General features: G+C 39.4%; 1 protein-coding gene across 1 annotated transcript; it reads left to right on the top strand.

Moving 5' to 3' along the window:
* Positions 1 to 3,396: 3,396 nt before the first annotated feature.
* Positions 3,397 to 4,325, top strand: TUSC1 (tumor suppressor candidate 1). The gene has a single exon (XM_031608477.2). The coding sequence runs from the start codon at positions 3,487 to 3,489 to the stop codon at positions 4,180 to 4,182; it is 696 nt and encodes a 231-aa protein (XP_031464337.2). The 5' UTR covers positions 3,397 to 3,486; the 3' UTR covers positions 4,183 to 4,325.
* The last annotated feature ends 16,428 nt before the right edge of the window (positions 4,326 to 20,753 follow it).

Genomic DNA, 20,753 nt, shown 5'->3' with positions numbered 1-20,753 from the left:
TATTTTTAATCTTGTTGCTTGCTGACCTTTGGATGACCTTGCTTCACAAGTACACAGGAAGGCTCTTATTGGAAGGACTACACAAACTAAACATCTGACTCAAAATTCTGAGAGCTATTCGGAGTTTTAACTTGGAATCAAAATTTAAGACTGAACAACATGGTGCACTGGTTGCACCAGAGCAAAATTATCTACCTTAATTTCTGGAAAGTCAATATGAAGGATTTCATGGGAATGCATGTTATGGAAGAGAGTCTCAATGGGACATTCCTTTACCTTTGCACTACATCCTGAAGACAAGAATAGTGCAAATGGGCCACTAGGGGCAGAAAAGTAATACATAGACAGGAAAAAGTTCACTTTGAGCATAAGTTTTTTGTATAACCTCTTTTAAGAATCACAGCAATCCAAACATCTTCATATTTGTACAAACTGCTGAGCTGTTTGAATTGTTTTCACTTAAAAAATATTAACTCTGTTTCCTAAGCCATGAAGAAAATAAAAGCACCAACTACTCTTCTATGTACTGCAGACATTTCCTTGACCTTGAATAGGGAGCAGAATCAATGGGAGAGGATGCTCTACAAGTATTGTTACTTTCTCTTCACATCTAAGGAGATTTAGAGCCTCTAGATGTAAAAAAGGCTATAATGAGAAGGAGTAAGGATAACATTCAACCACCTGTATTGTTGCCATTTAAAATATTGTATGCTTCACAGGTGTTCTGTGAGCAGACAGTCATGCATACTTTGCTGATTACTTCCCTCTCTTCAAGGGAACTGTGCTGTCCAGTGTGACCCTGTCAAACAACTTACATTTGTCTATCTTGAATTACCTTCTTCCCCAGATCACTACTTGCTATCGTTGCCATTTAACTCAGAATATCAAACTGGTGTTAAAACATTGTCTAACAAATCTGAAATGCAGTAAATCCACCTCTCCCATGTGGGCGGAGTTTTTATAGGAATAGAGTTTATCAGCTGGTATTTTTCTATACTTGCATGTAATTTCATAAAATCATAGAATGGCCTGGGCTGAAAAGGACCTCAAAGATCACCTAGTTTCAACCCACCTGCCATGGGCACAGTCAATTCCTGGAGTACATGAAAATATGTGAAAAATTAAAATAGGTGAATATAAATTGAAAGTCATAATGCAACATCTACTAGAAGACTTAAGGAACATTCAGCTTCAACTCAACGTTGAAGGTGAACTTAACGACGACAGCAACCATATGCATAGCTTCTTAGCACTCCAGTGTCTGCCCACCTTCTATACACTGACGAGTCTCTAGTACTTTTCTGGATTTGACCTGTAGCTCACTGTAGATCAGACCTGTCCAACCCACAGCCCGCAGGCCCCATGCAGCCTGGCACAGCTCGCACTGCAACTTGCTCCCTGTTGATGCACCATCATGTTTGCATACAGAGTTAATATTTTTTAAGTGAAATTAACTAAAAATTTTCAAGTGGAATCTGGAGAGTTGTAATCATTAACTCAAAAATTTGACCCTGTCTCTAGTATACTTCCATAAGACCTATCTCACCAGAGAAATGCATCTCTCAGCTCATAATCACACCTTATTCACGTCATTACTTTTGGCAGTATGCACATTTGTGAACAATTATTGGTAAGGATCTAATAGAAGAGTAAAATGTCATCAGAAGTATGAAAGATCACAAAAAATTGCAGTCACTTTCATCAAACTGGATGAATGCATTAGTTCCACAAGAACACGGTGAAATACCCCACAAGTTTTTACATTTTTGTAGCTTTTATGTCGTAAAAACCAATAAGAAATAAACAACTCCTCTTCAGTCAGTGCAACCCAGGCAGACTGAAAGTTTGGATGCCCATGCTGTATATCTTTATGGGCATCTTGTCACTGAGTGTGCTTTTGGATTTCCAAAGCTAGCACCAGTATAAACTGACTAAAAAACAGGTGTTAACCTGCTTCTTTTAATGTAAAACCAGCTTCGTCACAAACTGCAAAGGACTACTCTAATGCCCTCTGATTCGGTAGTTGGTTTAGTACAGGACATAATTGCTATGGATCCATTTTTTCTGATCAGCAGCCCCAGCAAAACTAAAGCAATACCAAGATTACAACTGTTCTACGATTATTTGCTTTTTATTTTCCAAACTTTTTAAGTAAACATCACTCAGAACTAATAAGGTTCTGAACATAATTATCACAATGCATTGTGATAATTGTGATAATGCATTGTTTGTTGAACTTTAAATACACGATCCTTTAAATGTTCAGCTGGTCAATAACAAAACATTAGATCAAGTCACTTCCTGCAGTTAGTAAAGCACGGTCTCTTTCACAGACAGTTTACAAACTGAAGTGCAAAAAAAAAAAAAAAAAAAAAAAGCAGAGTTCTGCAGTGGTATGCACTGAGTAGCCTTGGTAATCTCAACAGGACAACTTAACTGTACAGGCGTGTATGTGTAAAACTATTAAAGGACAGTTAAGAGAAAGAATTTCAGGAGATGGATTTCTTTATGATCAGATGACATGGACAGGGAACTCACATGCCCTTTCCTTCACCTGGAAGCCATGTGTAAGCTACTTAAGTCAAACTATCTATAAGCAGTACGAGCCTATTGTGCTTGTATCTTGCATTTTTTCTCTGTGAATCCCAACAATGGGATTCTGGAATAATAGACCAAATAAAAATCACAGGACTATGCCTTTGTTTAACAAGTACTTCTGAGATGACATTTTACTGCTTGCTGCAGCCCATAGAAAAGGAGACTGAAGGAGACATCATGCTGGACTACAGCTCCCTCCTGAGAGCAAAGAGGAGCAGAGGGGCAGCGCTGAGTTCTGCTCTCTAGCAACAGAACCTGAGGGAGCTGTGTCAGGGGAAGGTCGGGCTGGATATCAGGAAAAGAATCTACACCAGAGCGCAGTGGGCATGGAACAGGCAGTGGGTTCAAGCAGCATTTGGACAACGCTTTCAGAAACAGGTTTTGGATTTTGGGTGATCCAGTGTAGAGCCAGGACGAAGGGGTGATCCTTATCACCCTTATCACCACTTCCAACTCACAGAATCATAGAAGTATGGACTCATTCCGGTTATTCTATGATTCTAGGACTCTAGAGACACGAAGAGCACACATCCGACAGCTTTCCGAGTAAACGCACTGCTGGTTGGTGCCAGCTATCGACGCCCCACCTCGTCAGGTGAAAGGATGGACGCTGATATCCTGCGTGGAGCACGGCACGTTGCAGCCCTCGCAAAGCTGCGCAGCAGCGCACCGGCCAACATCGCACCGCCCCACAGCAGCCCGCCTCAGGGCACAGAAACTCCGCGCTCCCAGCACGGCACCGCCCCCAGCACGGCACCGCCCCGCCGGCAGGGAAACCCCGCCTCTATTTACATAAAGCGGCGCCGGCGCGCCGTGCGCTTCCCTCCTCCCTCCCTCCCTCCACCCGCGACGGCGGCCAACACGGCGGCAGCGGCGGCAACGGCACGGATGAGGCGCATGTGCGCGGTGGACGGGCGCTGGGGCTGCAATGGCTCTTTGCGGAGAGGCCGGGCGGGGCTGGCCGCCGGGGTCGGCAGGGGGGGCCGCGGCGCTGGCGGGGCAGAGGAGCTCTTGCAGGCGGGCGGCGAGAAGGGCTGGCGGGGCCAGTCGCGGGGCTCCCCGCAACAGCTGGCGGAGCGCTACGCGGACCTGGCGGCCAGCCACTGCGAGGCGCTGCGGCAGCGGGAGGAGCGCGAGTGGCACAACGCGCGGCTGCGTCTGGAGAACGCGCGGCTGCGTCTGGAGAACCGCCGCCTGCGCCGCGAGAACCGCTGCCTCTTCCGCCAGGCCCTGCTGGGACCCGGCCCACACGAGCCAGAGAAGGGCGAGTGGCCGGGCCAGGGCGGGGAGGCGGAGACCCTGAGGGTACAGCTGGAGCGGCTGCAGGAGAAACACCGCCGCGTCCTGCAGCATCTGCGGCGCTGCCGGGAGCGCGCGGAGCTGGACGACGAGGAGCTGCAGGAGCTGTTGCGGGACGACGCGTGGCCACCATCCGCTCTCAGACCGGACGAGCGCGACGTCACCCGAGTGGGCGTTCCCGAGGAGGAGGAGGAGGCGGCGCTGCCCTGCGTCGGGCTCGGCGGAGATGGGGGTGGTGCCGTCCTTCCCCCCGCCCCGCGCAGCCCCGAAGGGGAGCCGCGCTGAGGGAAGCCGCTTTCCGGGCACGGAGCTCGGTGCGGGGTGTCCCTCGCTTGAACGTGTGTCTGAGCAGCGTTGCAGGAGCCGGGAAAGGGACACTTGTTGGAAGAGGCCGACGCTGTAGTCGAAGAAGGACTGACAGCCGCCGTTGTTGCGGAGAGAATCACCCCTGTTGGTCCCGCGTCACCTCAGAACCGTGCTGTAGACAGGATCGTGTCGGCTTAGTTGCACATACCAGAAGATGTCTCTGGGCAATTCCTAGTTGACTGTTATGTCAGCAGCACTCCTGTGAAAGCCTCTCGTCCCTGGAGCTCCATGTTGCCTGGGCACTGAATGGGAAACGGCACCTGTGTCTCTAAGGATGGACTTTGTTCACCCTCACATAAATACTGATTTGTATTTCACACTTCCACGTAAAATCACAGTTGTTAAATAAAAACGTGATTCAGCAAATGGTTATCTCAAGTGTGATTTGTGACTGGCAGTTATTTTGGAATTGTGAGGTGAAACGCACCTCAGGCCTCTGTAATGCAGTTCCTCAAAGTCAAAGAAATCATTTTCCTGACCCATCTTCCTTCAGAAAATAGTGTTTGTAATGATAACTTGCAAAGAACTCAGGCTTTTTTTTTTTTTTTTTTTTCCTCCCCCAAGAGTTCCCTGGTGTTTTCAGGTTTGGGACTGGTTTCTTATAGCACTCTATTTCAGTGTCAAACTAACAATAGTTAGTAGTAGTTGTTCCTCTCCTATATAATGTCAGCATAAACCTCTTAGGAAGTGCGCTAACACTTGTGGCTTGTATCAGAAATAATGTAGCCAATATGAGCAGGGAGGTGATTGTCCCCCTGTACTCAACACTTGTGAGGCCATGCCTCAAGTACTGTGTTCAGTTTTGGGCCCTTTATTGCAAGAAAGACATCAAGGCCCTCAAGCATGTCCAGAGAAGGGTAATGAAGCTGTGAGGAGTCTGGAGCACAAGTCTTCCTAAAAGGAGGTTGTAGCAAGGTGGGGTTTGGCCTCTTCTCCCATGTAACTAGTGATAGGACCAGAGGGAATGGCCTCAAGTTGCACCAGGAGAGGTTCGGGTTGGGTATTAGTAAAAAACTTCTCTGAAAGAGTGGTCAGGCACTGGAATGGGCTGCCCAGGAAGGTGATGGAGTCATCGTCCCTGAAGGAATTTAGTAATCATTGAGGTGTCAACTAAGGGATGTGGTTTAGTGGGAACGTACTGGTGATAGGTGGACAGTTGGATTAGATGGTCTTAGAGGACCTTTGCAACACTGGTGATTCTGTCTCTCTCTTTGGATTTACAGCATCAAATAATGTGCTCTCAAAATGTAATAAAAAGTATCACATGGTGCAGTTGTGACTTGTTGATAAATGTTGGGTGTTGTTTGGATGTATTGCTTGATTACTTGATTGCTTGTTTTATATATGTGGAAGTATTCTTAGAAATGTGTGAGTTAATTAAATGCTCAGGAATTACAGTGGGTACAATCACCCAACAGCCACAGGATTGTCCGCTTTACCAGCAGGTTTCACTGCGATGTGCATAACCCAAGCAGCATGAAGAATCCATGTGCAACATGAAGAATCCAATAGTGCAACAGAACTATGTGAAGATACAGTGCTAAAAGAGTGCAGCTGTAACTTTTAAAGTGTTAATCTGAAAACATCCTTTTAGAATATGTTGGCATATTCAAAAAAGAAAGGATTGTGTTATATATATATTTTTTAATATAATGTGCAAAGCTTTTAAATTAAACTTTAGGGTCCCTCCAAGTAATGGAAGTCTCTATAGGCTAGCTAATGTAAACATATTTCACAGTTATACACAAGTTTTATATAAAGTGTTCTTATTAATTTCTTAAGCAGACACATTTCTTGAGCAGAAAGTAGAGATCTATAAAATGCAGGGAATAAAAATCTCAGAGGTATATATTGATAAGAGGCAAATCCACGTAAAGTGATAACAAAGAGCTTTTAAGCATTTTTTGAGATTGCTGCGTCTGCATGAACTTCAGTAAGTTATCACTGAAGTCACGCAGTCACAGAACCATAAAGTGAAGGGATGTCTGGAGATCATTCAGTCTGCAGCAGCAGGTTCCATAGAACATGTTGCACCTGAAAGCAGGTTGTGAGCATCTCCAGAGGAGTCTCCATAACCTTTCTGTACCAGTTCTCTGTTGCTCTCACAGTAAGGTTTTTCTCAAGTCTAGTTGCAAAAGTTTCATCTAACCAATTGTCTTATCTTCTTGTTTTTGAGAATTTAAATAAAGTTATCTCCAATAAAATTATGCTAAATTATCACTTCATCCCATAATGGTCTTTGGGTGGTAGGTTTACACTTGCATGATCCTTGGTTATGGGAAACTACAAAGCTGTAAAATTAAATACACTTCCTAAAGGATATGCCTGTTAAAATCTTATTGTTTGTAATCTGAATTTTTTTTTATACACACTAGTTCTAACATTTAGTATTTCGAATATAATTGCAGAAATGATCTCATCTGCTTTAAAGCTGATATTTAGCCCAAACCCCTTGTGTTCATGGCTGGCAGAAAACGCAGAATAACTTTCAAATTATCTGGTAAGTTTTTCACTTCTTTGTTGTTTGGTTTTTTTTTAAATCTGTTCCAATCTAAATGAGTTTGTGTTTCTAAGTGGCACTGAGGGACATTGTTTAGCTATGGGTCTTGGTAGGTCATGTTTGATGGCTGGACTTGACGATGCTGAAGCTCTTTTCAACCTAAAGGATTCTATGATCTGATGAAGTGCTAGTACAATTGTATGAGATACTTACATTTTCCTCAACATTTTCTTGTGGTCTGTTTTGTTCTTGCATTCTACTTTGTGCCAGAAAGGAGTCAAATCTTGAAGTTCTAGCTTTCACTTCCTACTCCCAAGTATTGTCTTTAATTCTGTTTATCACATTCTGTACTATGACAAGTATTCATGCTTTTGCTGTAGTTGTTGAAGCAGTGTATTTGAGTTTAAGTCTTGCTGCTTTGAGCCTTTTTTCCTCTTGTCTGAATGCTACTTCCCTGGTTTGAGAGGGAGTGCATTACATAACAGAATTCCTATATTATAGTCAGCATACACAACCATGCTCTCCTTTATCCTTCTTTTAGCTTGACCTTTTTCAAAATCATGTCAGTTCTATTCCAACAATTTTCAAAACCATGTAATTCAAGCCCATTTGTTTTTTCAGGTTTTTGAATATAGCTTTTAACTATCTCCTTCATCAGTTACTGGGGAAAAAAATCACTTTTTTTCCCATTTTTTGTGGCTTGAGGCAATCAATCCAGTAGTATTCTGCATGTTTGCTGATATGGCAGAAATACTTCTGTGTTTCCTAAATGTTTGGTCTTATTTGCAGACCTTTACTTACCCTTCTGTCCTGTGCCTCATGTAAACAAAACATGATGAAGTGTATGTTAACATGGAAGCTGTATTCATGACTGTATTAAAATACTGACTAAAACCTTTTGGGATTGTATGAACTTGATGGCAATTACTTTAAAGCACATGCATTTAAATAGAATGGCTCAGCGTGTCATATTTAATATGCACTCTATTGCTCTTCTGAGACATAATTTAAGTTTCATTAAATATTGCACTTTGAAAGAGCCTTTGTCCACTATGCTCAATCTTGAATATGTGAAGGCCTTGGGGTGCTTTACCTGTCCACAGAGAATAATGACATAAATTAAATGTCTTTGTATGATAAACTAACGCCATTCAGCATTACTTTAGTTCAGCTATTTTCCTATCAGAGCAGGCATCTGCTATACTTCCTTTTCCAGGTATCTCACGATGTTCTGTATCCTGTTTTGGTTTTGTTAAGTTCAGCCAAGACTAAGCTGAACAAGGTATTTCTGATGTTCCTTTTCAGATTCAGAAATTATTTAAAGAAGTGACCAAGAGACAGATCACAAAGCAACAGAGTTGTTTTTTTGTTTGTTTGTTTGTTTGTTTTGTACGTTTTAAAGTGCTGTCTGTTATCTGTAATGTTGACTGGGAAGTTCAGGAATTACTGCCTGGGGAACTATCACTATGTGCAATATCCAGACTGAATTTACTATCATGTTTTTTCCTAAGTAAAACCCAGAAGATAATATTAGCAAGTGACTATAAAGCTCCTTTTAATAAAGCTTGCTGCCTGTATTATTTCATGATTTTCAAGGCCGGTTGTCTGCTCTTTTTTCTGCCAAAAGTCTTTGTGCAGTCAGAATGTTGTTGTAACAGATCAGGATATAAAAGACATTACATTTAGAGTGCATGAAGTGGTGGCTTTAGGTCCAGCTTTGCAGGACAGTAGGCTGAGAAGAAAGCAAATTGGTTGGGTAACCCATAGAATATTCTGTGAAAGAGAATTACTGTGAAAAGACATGGCCATTAGACAGCAACTAATGGAGTTACTATATTCATGTATACTGGTGTATTTTTACTGACTAAAATATTGAGGTTGAGATAGAGTAAAAGATTTACACTACAGAGAAGAATAAGTGACATTCACTTAGATGTCTGAAGTGGCAGTGAGCTTTGAAGAACTGATCTATAAACAACCTCATCCTCCACAGACATTAGCAGTGCTACTCATTAGGGTCAGCGTATTCCATGTGGAAATTTTGAGTGCAAGCCAGTTTAGCATGTCTATTTTGTGACTTGTAAGATTGTCAGTAATTCCAAACATGCAGTTTAGAATTTAGCACCTAGACTGGTTAAATAAAGGGAGTGTGCTGCTCTCAGCCAGCAGAATACTTTGACAAAGTATCCCCACTAAGCACCCGAACCAACACTGGTTGACTTTTGAGGGCCCAGATGATAGACAGAGTTGAGGTGGTTGAGAAGTGCGTAAATACCGTCACTCTGGTAAATCAGTGGTAATTTCTTCTGCTGTAATAACTGTCTACAAAATTTACATGGACTACAGCAACAACAGCTAGTGTGTTTGTATGCATATTGCTTACAATTAGCTGCACCTGTGTTCTTCTCATTATTAAATACCCTTCAGTGTTATATATTCCTCACTCAGATCCATGACTCTGTGTTCATTTGGTAATTCTTTCTTCAAGATAGAGACAGTCAGTTTTTTTCAGCCTGATATTAGAACATCTTATTCTCAGCTGAGACTTCTACGACTTCTAATTTTGACAGTTGCAATTGTTTTTAATTCAGGACTGATACTTTTTTAAGAATTAAGATTATGAAAAAAAACCTTCTCCTGATTTAGTAGGTTGAAGAAGAGTGGATTTTGCTGAGCTGCATTGGTGAGCAAAAAAAGCGTCGAGCTGGACAGTGTAAAACCACTTAGAGCAGAGTACACACATTTTCCCAAGGAATCAACATTTCATAGCTAAAATCCAAAAAACAGACTTTTTCAAAGAAATCTTATGGAAGTTTTTTTGTTGTTGTTGCTGTTATTTGTTTGTTTGTTTTTGCAGGTGGATAAAAAGAAACTACATTTAATGCTTGATAAATCATAGAGTCATTAAGATTATGAAATACAGCCAAGACCATGTAGTCCAGCCATCAACCCATATAGTTCTTTGCTCTTCACAGTGATTGACTGAATCTACTGAAGAACTAAAGAGTCTGAAATAAGGTATGAGTTCACAAAAGGAATCATTTCAGTAAAGGATATCCCCTTTATTTGAAGGTGTTTCACATCTTACGTGGGTTTGCTGGAAAAAGAAAGGTAATTTTTGTAACACAGTTGTTAACCTGGGGGTGTTGTTTGCTAAAGGAAACACCTTAATTTTTAGTTACATTATTTGTAATTGAAGTCCCTACTATCACTGCTGTTTCAGTAAGAAAAGAATGATGCATTTTTATGAGCATTTTTTATGGAAGTTGGAAGTATGTAATTCTGACCATATTCAAAAAAAACAGCCAAAAAACTTACTGACCACTCAGCTTTGCCATGAAATGAGATCTAACATAACTGCTGTCTAAATCAGCTGTCCATTTACATTTGTAAACATTCAGTTTGTTAAAATTTCTGAAATTTGTACAGAACTGAACAGTGTCATGTACCTTCCATATACACAGTAGTCAGAAACATTCTGGTGTGTCTTCTCTAAAAAGATAAATCTTCTGGTCAGACTTTGACTAATCCACAACATAACCCTTGTTAATTAGCTGCTACCGATAGTGCCACTCTAATTTTTCAAATCTTCTTTAATACTTTTTCACATTTGATGCAGAGATCTAAGCCACTTTGGTTTGTATAAAGTACTCTTACAAGAGTTGCTCCTCCTTCAGACCTTCCAGGAGAATTGAGTATTCCCTATTACCTGTTCTTGTGGCGTCATTTCCATGTCTCATATAATAAAATATCTGATAGGAATGTTCAGGTCTTGTACCAGGGTCAAATACGATCCATATTCAGACCAAAACCAGGTCTCTTTTAGATCAAGAAAGCTTCCAGTTCTGCTTTAAAAAAGCTTGTGATTTTGTGCCTATGCGTAGATTTAACACGATCAAAAGTAATCATCTTGCATATGGGCATAGGATTGAGTCTCCACAATCAGATTTTGAATTTATCTTTTTTGTTTCTTGCTCTAAATTTATAAAAACATATCATTTCGTGTGTGTGTGCAAAGTCCTCTTAGTGTTATGATTATTCGTCTCAGACTTTTTACACCAAATGCTTTATTTTTAAAGCAGCTATCTCATTAAATTGGAAAGTAGCAATCCTATTATGAAATTTCTTTTCAGATAGTAGAATAAATTCTGTTGAATGAAATTAAGGTTGATGATCCATTTCGTTAGGAAACTGACCTAGCTCAATCTGTCAGGCTATTCCTATGTTTTCAAAGTTAACTGCAAATTGCAGTGCTGCTGCTTCACTCGAAAATTTATAGTGTACTATTGTGTTTTTGTAATAATATTCTCTGGAATGTTAAGTCAGCATATGGTGCTTTTTGCTTGAAATGGCATATGGGTTTTCTCTGGTGTATGGAAAGTATTACAGAACATTATGTGTAGGTATGAATTTTGGGAACAACAATATGATATTACACTAATATGCAAATTATAGAAATAGGGTGGATTAGTGTAACTTCATTGAGTCGTGACAGTTGAAAACATGCATTGAGTTCAGCCCATCACTTAAATACAGTTAACTGAGTTCTGCACAGCAGTGGACATAACTTCTTTGTCTGTAATTATACTTACCGTCTTGGATTTTTTTTGCTTTTGTTTTCCTTCTCTCCCCTCTTGCTATGTACCAGCTGCTCAGCATTATCTTTTAGGTAATACTAATATTTTAGACCATGTAAGGAAAGAATTAACCATCTTACTACTACTCTGTTTTCTGGGAGACAGGGAAAGTAATCATGGGAGAAAAGCCAACAAATTTTGACCCTTCCAAAGTGATGGTATTGTACTGATATTTTGTTTGCTATAAAGGGATAATTAAAATTAATTATGCCTGTCCTAAAGCTGCAGAGGTAAGCTATGTGAGTTCCTCTTGTCTTAAGTGTCTCATAAAGTTGGGAATTATAAAGAATACCTTTCTTTCTGTGCTAGAACAAAGAGAGATCAAAGCACCCAGACAGTAGATCTTGCCTGATTTAGGAACAACTTGCCTTAAAATCTCCCTTTCCAAGGAATACAGAAAGCATATTTCCATTTTGTTCAGTAAAAAGCCCTCCCAAAACAAAAACAAACTAAAAAAAAATCAAAATGTTATTGAAATACTAGTAATATTTTGGTGTCATGGAAGTGAGTTTGAACCTGAAATGCATCTTCACAATATTCCTTTCAAGTATATTAAATCAACTTTGAAATTTAAACATCATATTTTGAACATGTTGGGTGGCTGTGGTTACCATAGTCCAGAGCTGCATATGGGTACTTGTGTTATTGTTACCTGAAACAGCAGTTTCTTGGCTATGTTGTATATGTCCAAAAACACAGTTTTATGAACGACTGAAATTCTTTCACAAGGGTTTTGAAGGCAGGAATTTAGTGCATCTGTGTGCCTTTATTTTAGGATTATCCAGGGAAGGATTTGTTTCTAAAAAGCAAATGTAGTCCGAAGTGCTTTTGGTCGTTCTCTCAAGACTTGGTCTGCAGTGTGAACTTTTAAGAGTGTTCTCCATTTCACAAGACAAGGATTCAAGTGCTTCCTCTGCTACACCAGTATTGATAGCAACATATGGTGCTTATTTAATTTTACTGGGATGTAGTTGTTACTCTGATATAGACTCAGCACTTTGGTTCCCAGCTGCAAATACAGTGTTTGTCAAGGGGGAGAGAAGGGTGAGCAATTTGCACAAGTGTGAAAGAGGCTTGGATGCTTCCTGTGATGAAAATTATATCCACACAAAACAGTAACAGTGCCTTTCTCATGATGAGCAGAGACAAACCTTGAAATGAAGTTGACCTGTAGAACTAACTAGAACTTAGTAGCAAATGCTTTGGGGAAAAAGTCTAAGAGCCAGTCACAGTCATTCTGCTGTGTTCTGTTTCCAGCCATCAGTGTTTAGAGGTTTTTAAGGTAGCTGTTTGCGGGGAAAAATGGTATTGAATGAGAAAGGAGAAAGCAGTGCAGAAAATGATGGAGGCACTGAGTGTGCAGAATAGAGAATAAATGTTGTCACCAGTAGAAACATTTCCAGGACAAACTGAAAAAGGCCTAATGAAATGATCATACAGAGTTAGGAAAGGATTTCTGGGAAAGAAGAGAAGAAATGAACTTAAAGGAGGTATCTAAGTTCACAATTGCTAGCTATTTAATGCAAGTGATATCAAATACAACATTTAAGAAGTTATGAAAGCAAACTGTGAAGCAGAAATTGGTGGGCTTAAAAGAATCCATTAGGGAATGACAAGATCGATTAATTGTTCTTTCTTCTTCAGACTGTTCAGTAAAAGAAAGTGCTGTAAAAAGGTGTGAATAAAATCTGTAAGTGTACAAAATGACCCTTCTGATTGAGACAATGTTGTGTTACCTTCCTCTATGTTCTGTGAGGTTTTTAGTGCACTTTTCATGTAAGAAGCAGGAGACAGACTGAATGTGTAGTCTCTAGTGATCTCCAGAAACTGTACCTCTGCAGTCAGTGGAGATAATTATGGAGAGAGGCTCTGTGCTGTGTAAGGGCAATGCAGCTTGCCTTACTCTGAAAAACTGGTGACAGGAAAAAAACAGCCAAATCAATATTGAAGAGAAGATTTTTTTTCCCCAATAAATTCAGTTATCATTGGTGATGAAGTAGCTAATCTAGACAGTTGCTACAAACATGACAACTGTGGCAAGAAATGATTGAGTATTCACTGAACTGTTGCTTGTACTAAGTGGTTGTGTTTTAGAAAGACAGAGATCTTGCTGTAAACCCTAAACCCTGAAGATCTCTTCCTTCACCTGAGAAAGAGTGTGCACGAAGGAACGGATCGTTGTATCTAATAGCATCTAATAGGGACTATTTGCTTTCCTCCTCCGGTTGAGGAAGCTCATGGCACTACCTGAGCACGGACCTCATCTTGCAGAGGACCACCAGCAAGGGTCCTGAGCTGCCCACCACTGGAGAGGCACGGCGAGTGCTGTGCCATTGCAGATATGGCCAGGAGTACCACGGGAGTCCCAGCAAGTAGCAAGGATGGTCTGTGATTTCCAGTGTTCATCTGGCTCATTTCCCTATGGTCAGTGGGTATTCTCAGATAACCACAACTGCTTTAGATGGAAGTAGCATAGCAACTAATACTGATGGTGCATGCTTGCTGGAAAGCATTAAGTGCCAAAAGGTGAGAAATTCTGCCGAGAGAGGAAATGCATGGAAGAACTCTGTCCCCACGTCTACCTTGTGCATGGAGCTCTTTCACTGTGCATGAGGTGCCTACATAAGTGAGCAGGAGGAGCTGCTTTCCCCTCCTATTAAAAACGACTTCTGAAAATGGAGGTGACAATTGTTATTATTTGCATGTGAAAAAATGACCACTTCCCATTCCTACATTTATTTATTTTTTTTTTAATTTCAGACTTAAAAGTTACTGACATGATAGAGCTGGATATTTTAAATGAACAGCACAGAGCAATTAAAATTAGATGCTTTTAGTGGTGGAAAATTACCATTTTTATTGATGTTGGTGTGAGCTATTTCACAGGATATCTTTTGAATACCGTCACATAATTTATCTTCCACAACTTGGCATGTTAGCTCATTAATTTGAAAGAAGTACTTTCAGAGGCTCAGTATATTGAAGGCAGAATTGGAAGATATTAAAGAGCTGGAAGGTAGGCATTTTTTTAAATCTTGATTTCCAATGAAAGCAGCACAATTAATCACTCATCTTCAGGTGTGCCCATATTCCCCTCTATTCTTCCTGGTTTTACACACATTTGAGACAGGCTATCCTGCTTATTGTATAAATAAGTACAAGAATTTTAGTCTTCCAGTTGGAAGCGCAACCTTTCAAAAACCTTCTTGGGTAGTGAGTGCTTGGTAGCGCTGAAGTTGAAACAACTAACCAGGGGCAGGCAAAGAACTAGAAAGCTTTTAGCCTTGTAAAAAGTATTGTCACATTTCCAAACTCAGTTTGTAAGGAAATGGTTCAGGAAGAACTGTAGATCAGGCAAGTCCCTAACATATATGCATATATAAACATGTGAGTGTATATATATATGTATTGAACAAGCATCCAGAAGGATCTACTTTCTTTAAACTGTACTAAAAAATCCATCTGATAGTACCACTGAGATGTTGCAAAATGTCAGAGAAGGTGAAAAACAAGGAAAAAATATTTAGAGCTGATTTTAGGGATTTTCTCCTTATTTTGTAATTTTATGCTTAATGATTTCAGATTTGATCTGAAGATAATTACTAGGTGCCTCTGCTATCCTCTTGTTCAGTTTTAAAATATTCAGTAATATTCTCATTTCAGTGGCTTGCTGGTGTTTAAAAGTAGTATTCTGTATTTGTTGTCAGGAAAATGACATGTATTTCCTTCTCTGCTTGAATTCTCATGCTTTAGAGACCTGTATGTTAACCACAGCACAGTCACTCAAATTTAGTGTTCAAAATAGAAAGATACCTCTTTAAAATATATTAAATTAATTGTTTTTTCTTCATGGGATAATCCAGTTGGAAGATCATTCTCTCTTCCCAAACCATCATATGCTAGCTGCTAGTCATCTCAGTCAAAGAAAAGGATAATTGATTTAATGATTTTATTTCTTCTGTGTAGTACTGAGCAAAGGAGCAACACTGCATTTCCTGATTAGGGATGGATTTATTAGTTTGGCCTTTATGCCCCCCCGAGGAAAGCAGGTTTTAGCCATTGAATCAAATTCCTTGGCTCAGTTGGTGTGAACAACTTGGTTACTTTCACACAATGGGATGAGCTGATGAATACACACAGTAATAATTCATAGACTCACAGAATCATTTGAGTTGGAAGGGAGACACCTGCAGCAGATCACAGTGCTCAGAGCCCAGCCCAGCCCAGCCTTGGCTGTCTGCAGGGACAGAATGTTTCAGGAATATGGGCATATGCTAGGTTCTGTTGGGTTTTCTTTCTTTTTTTTATTTTTGTTTGTTTGTTTTGGGAGGGAGGAGAGAAATTACTTCAGGGTATGTTAATGCCTTTAACATTTTATTCTTGAAAAAGAAACAAAACATTTTGACATCTCACAAATGTTACAGTGATCTCCAGTGAGCTTGTTATTTCTTAAAAAACAGTGCTCTGAATCAAAATAAAAATGTTGGATTTTGCTTTGTTTTGCAAGAGTTCTCATGAGCTGTCAGTTTTATGCTGAGGGCTTTGACACACAGACCTTTGTGTATGGTTCTCTTATGTTATAAATTTCACATGTACTATTTAGATCAAAACATAGCTCTAGATAACAGCTTCTGTTTTATTTCCTTTCTATAAGCTTGCATACAAAATGTATACATTGTAGCTCACCTTGTGTGATTGGTATAAGAGGACATTATTGCTTTGTTTTGCAATTCACTGTAACCTATGCCAACTTATATAAATATAAATAAGTATCTGTTCCTACGAAATCTATTGGAGATTTCTTTTGGTAAAGATGTGTCACCTGCATACCTGAACGTGATATTATGGCTCCACTTAAAATAGCTCTGCTTTAAAACAAATTAAACAGGTAAAGAAAACAGTGACTCAGGATTGCAAACAGAAAGCTTGCTTGTTACCAGCTCTGGGGAAAGAAATCTGCTAAATATTACTTTGTGTTTTATTTATGGTGTTTTATGTTGTCCTATTTGACAATATTTCCACTAAAGGTCATTTTTATTAACAGAAGTTGTTCATCTCCCTATCTATCTCATTGCCAGCAGTCATGATGCTATTTACAGTTTTCCTTCATCAGCTCTGAATATGAAGTTAATGTATGCAAGTGCCTCAGGCACCTTCCAATTACACATTAGCATAGGCTGGAACAATTCCAAAATATGTAAGGAATATCACTTTCAATCATTTCCATGTTAAATTAATAGTAGGATTTCCTTAAAAATGTAATACACTCTCGGGCTGTTAGTGCAATTAAGCAACTTCAGGACACGCTTTTAGCATGGAATTGAGTGAAAACAAAGCTACTGTACGTTCCAACTTGCAAGCACTATACTTGGTCTTGGCGAAGGACTCTCTGTGTCATGAAGTGACTTTGTAAAATACACAGTGTGTGAAATAAAAGGATTTTGCAAAATGTCTTGGCATTCCTATCTGGTACTTCTTGTCCATGGAGGTACTGGTACTAGAGGTACTAGCCAATAGAAAAGGAGAACAAGAGAAAGTATTTGACAGCAGCAGTTGAAGTTTTAAAATACTGAAGAATATTTGAAATACTTGACATTTGGAGAAGGGAGGATTGAATTTTAGTTTACTGAAGATCATATGCTTAAAAGAGAAAAAAAAATAAAAATCTGCGAGGCAGACAAAGATAAAGCAGTTGGCCAGGAAGGCCAACAGTGTCCGGGGCTGCAACAACAGAAGGCTGGCAGCAGGAATAGGGAGGGGAGTTCTCCCTTTCTGCTCTGCCCACATGAGACTCCAAGTGGAGTACTGTTTGCAGGCCTGGGGCTCCCAACACAAGAAGGATGTGGAGTTGTTGGAGTGGGTCTACAGGAGGGCCATGAGGATGATCAAAGGGCTGGAGCACCTCCCCTGCAAAGACAGGCTGAACTGAATGCTACAAGGAAATTTTTTCTTGGGGGATGGTGAGGCATTGGAACAGCTTTCCCAGAGTAGGTGCCTCAGCCTTGGAGGTTTTCTAAGCCAGGTTGGTTGGTGCACTGGGTAACCTGATCTAGTGCTTGATTTAGTGGTTGGTAACCTTGCCCATAGCAGATGATCTTTAAGGTCCCTTCCAACCCAAACCATTCTGTGATTCTATTTTATCAGTGGCTATGGTTCATTGCATTGCCATTCGCAGTGTGAATATTATATTCACCATATTATATTTAATTTTTTTTTCTTTTTTTTTTTTTCCAGATTAAGATCTTAAGCTGCATAAGCATTTGCCAAACCATATTTGCAGAGGTGAGAGCAGTCAATGAACAAATGTGATGTGATGTGCCAAAGCGTCTGAATGCCTTTTTCCTCGCTGCCAGCAGGATAATGAATCTGTTACCTTCGTCCAAAACTCTTGCTCAGAGAATCTACTACTTACAGTCATGTCTTCTGAAAATAAACAGCAAAAGTTAACCAAAAGCACAGCTAAAAAACAGATAACAAAGTCAGCTATAATGTAGAACTAAATGTAAGTATAAACATGACAATTTTTCTAATTTGTGAGCAGCAACTGTTTAATTTTCATTAGTTACTGACATATGTGACTAGTTCTTACCTATGAAGATACAATTGGTTTGTGTCAACTACATATCAGAGTATCATTGATAACAAGAGTATACTTTAAAAACATGTTCTCTGGAAACCTATAAACCTATATTGGTAGCATCAAGGCATGAAAAGTGAACAAAATAATGAATTCTCTACAAGCCTTTCTGTTGTTTTAATAAGCTGTTGAATTTTGTTGTAAAAATGTTTTGCAAGGTTCACAGGATGACTTCCACGACACAAAAATTTGCCTTTAGAGCAGCAAAATATCTATCAGATTAAAACTCCTGACTCTATAATTGAGAATGTTTTCACACTGTATTTGACCTCTGTAAGATTTTAATGACTTTTACTCTACTCAACCAACTTCACCATTATTAAGGGCTTATGTTAAGGGCAGCTCTGCTGCTGTTCTGAGGGCATCTTGCTCAGTGTTGAATTTAAAGATAATGCATTAGTTTTGAACACCTAGCCTGTAGCTAAACTGGGTTGAATTAATATCTTTTTCCCTAAAAAAAAGTCTAAGACATTTAGTTTTTAAAAGGTTCATTTTCTGTACTGACATCCTGTTTACAGTTAGAAGTTCAAATGTTGAACATCAGCATTATAATCACTTAGGGAATGTGTTTTATTTTGATAATGCACTGAAGTTTGGACTGAGCAATGTCACTGACCACAGCTAATTACTGCCGTTATCCAGTAGTTAGATTCTAGGGATAAAAGGAAAGGAAAGCAAATAATATGACTCACAGTTAGCAATCAGTTTAGATACTGTCGCTCCACTAAAGCTATTTTTAAAAATTTAATTATGTATTAAAAATAAGAACTTAATTAGTAATCTAATTTATAACACATAGATTCTTTATAAGGTTACAGCATCCAATAAAGTTTGATGGGTAATGTTGCCGTTCTCTCTGCAACACTCGTAAGGGTAACCACCACATAAAATTTTTATCATTTCTTTCTCTTTTCAGTTCACAAGTTTTCCTCTTCAAGAAGCATGAGAAAAACAGTATGAGAGTGCCAGTAAATAAACAAATGCAATGGGGATTTGTGGCACAGATTGTCATTTGCTGTAATATGGACTGACACAGTCACATTTTCTAGATTATATCCTGTTTTTTATAATCTATCACTAGCAAGAATGGATTGTAAGAATTTATGCAACCTTTTTGCACTGAAAATCTCCTTCCTAAAAACCTGAGGATGATACTTTTCTTTCTAAATATTTGAACTCTCCATGCAGATAGCTTCTGAGTATTTGGAATATAATTTTAGAAGTTTGGAATATCACTTACTGATGTTGGAAAGTACAATCAGTTTGTTTCTATCCGCACACCAGCATGTGTGCCTTTACTTCTGTATAGAAATATATTGTTTCTGATGTGATTGCTGCTATATAAGGGTGCAGCGCTTGAGCACAATGTACTTGCAGGTGAAATGAGCGGTGTGCTAGAGATTGTGGTTTAGTTTGTATTCAGTAACCTTAAACAAGTTTCTTGCTCGTCCTTGTTAGCATTCTGATTGCTGATGGGTAACATCTCACTTGTCCTGTGAAGCTTGACAAGTGGTGTAATAAGGGAGGAGACAGTCTTCTTAAGATGTGATGGGTGATCTTTTCTTTCAGTTGTGGGGTAGGAAGGGTTTTGTTTGTTTGTTTTTGGTTTTTGTTTCTTGGTTTTTGTTTTTTTGGTTTTGTTTTGGTTTGGTTTTTTTTGAGAGAGAGAGGCTGTGCTCTTTTGCTCAGATGGCCCATCATCAATTCATAATGTTTCATATCAACACCATCAGACAGATTGACCTCCTTATTGTCAAGAGTAGAGAAAGAAAACCAGATAAATAGATACGAGAGGAAGAAAAGGAAATGAGAGAATAAATAAAGGTAACATTGCAAGTATATTTGAATATATTCAGTTGATGTTAAAAATGTGAAGCTATGAAATCTACAGGTTGGCTGGTGCAAGTAGCTCTGGTTGTGATATGTATGTATGTATGTATTTTCTGCAGAAATAACCAGAACATCATTTAGATCAGTCCAGAGCAGGAAAAGGTTATTCTGATAGGGAAAGCTCAGAGCAGAAGCATGACAGTCTCTGCAGATGTGAGCTCAGTCCAAATGGTGCAGCTGCAGGGTTTGTATGCTGTTATGTTTAACTGCCCATTCTTCTTGGAGTGTCAGATAAAGTGCATGTGGTAAACAGCAACATTGACTGAAATTCCTCAGTTAGAGAGGCTCCAGATTTACATTCTTTTACAAATAATCAATTTCTTTGTTAATGAAGTCATGCTGATTGTTAAGATCATTCATTGCTAATTATTGTTGTAAATCCTGCAAAAGCCTATGTGCCAGTAACTGGTTTTTTTTTGTTGTTTGTTTGTTTTTTCACATTCCCAACATTGGGACTGAACACAATCTTTTTCTTGAAAATCTATGCATCATTTAGGCATTTCCAATGACTGCTGTGATGGAGAGTTTGAAAGACTGATGAATTAAGTCAGATTTAAATTCCAAAGAAATCATTTACTATTCTTTAATTAGCAACACTACCATTGCTAATAATCTGTTCTTAAAAACTATCATCAGAGATATGTGTACAAAGTTGTCAGTCTTCCACACATCCTAAATGTGCTGTGAAGACGTGGTCCTGAGGAGTTGATGCTGTATAGGTAGGTCAGTTCCCTTGCTGTCATATGACCATGGAGGTCTCCACAGTCCAGTCTGAGAGCTGATGGGTTGGACAAGTAAGAGTAGAGGAAACTTGTTTTTATTGTGG

The sequence above is a fragment of the Phasianus colchicus genome, chromosome Z (assembly GCF_987193195.1).
Source record: "Phasianus colchicus chromosome Z, bPhaCol1.hap1.1, whole genome shotgun sequence".
Classification (NCBI taxonomy): Eukaryota; Metazoa; Chordata; class Aves; order Galliformes; family Phasianidae; genus Phasianus; species Phasianus colchicus.
This window is presented reverse-complemented; position numbering and strand designations above follow the sequence as displayed.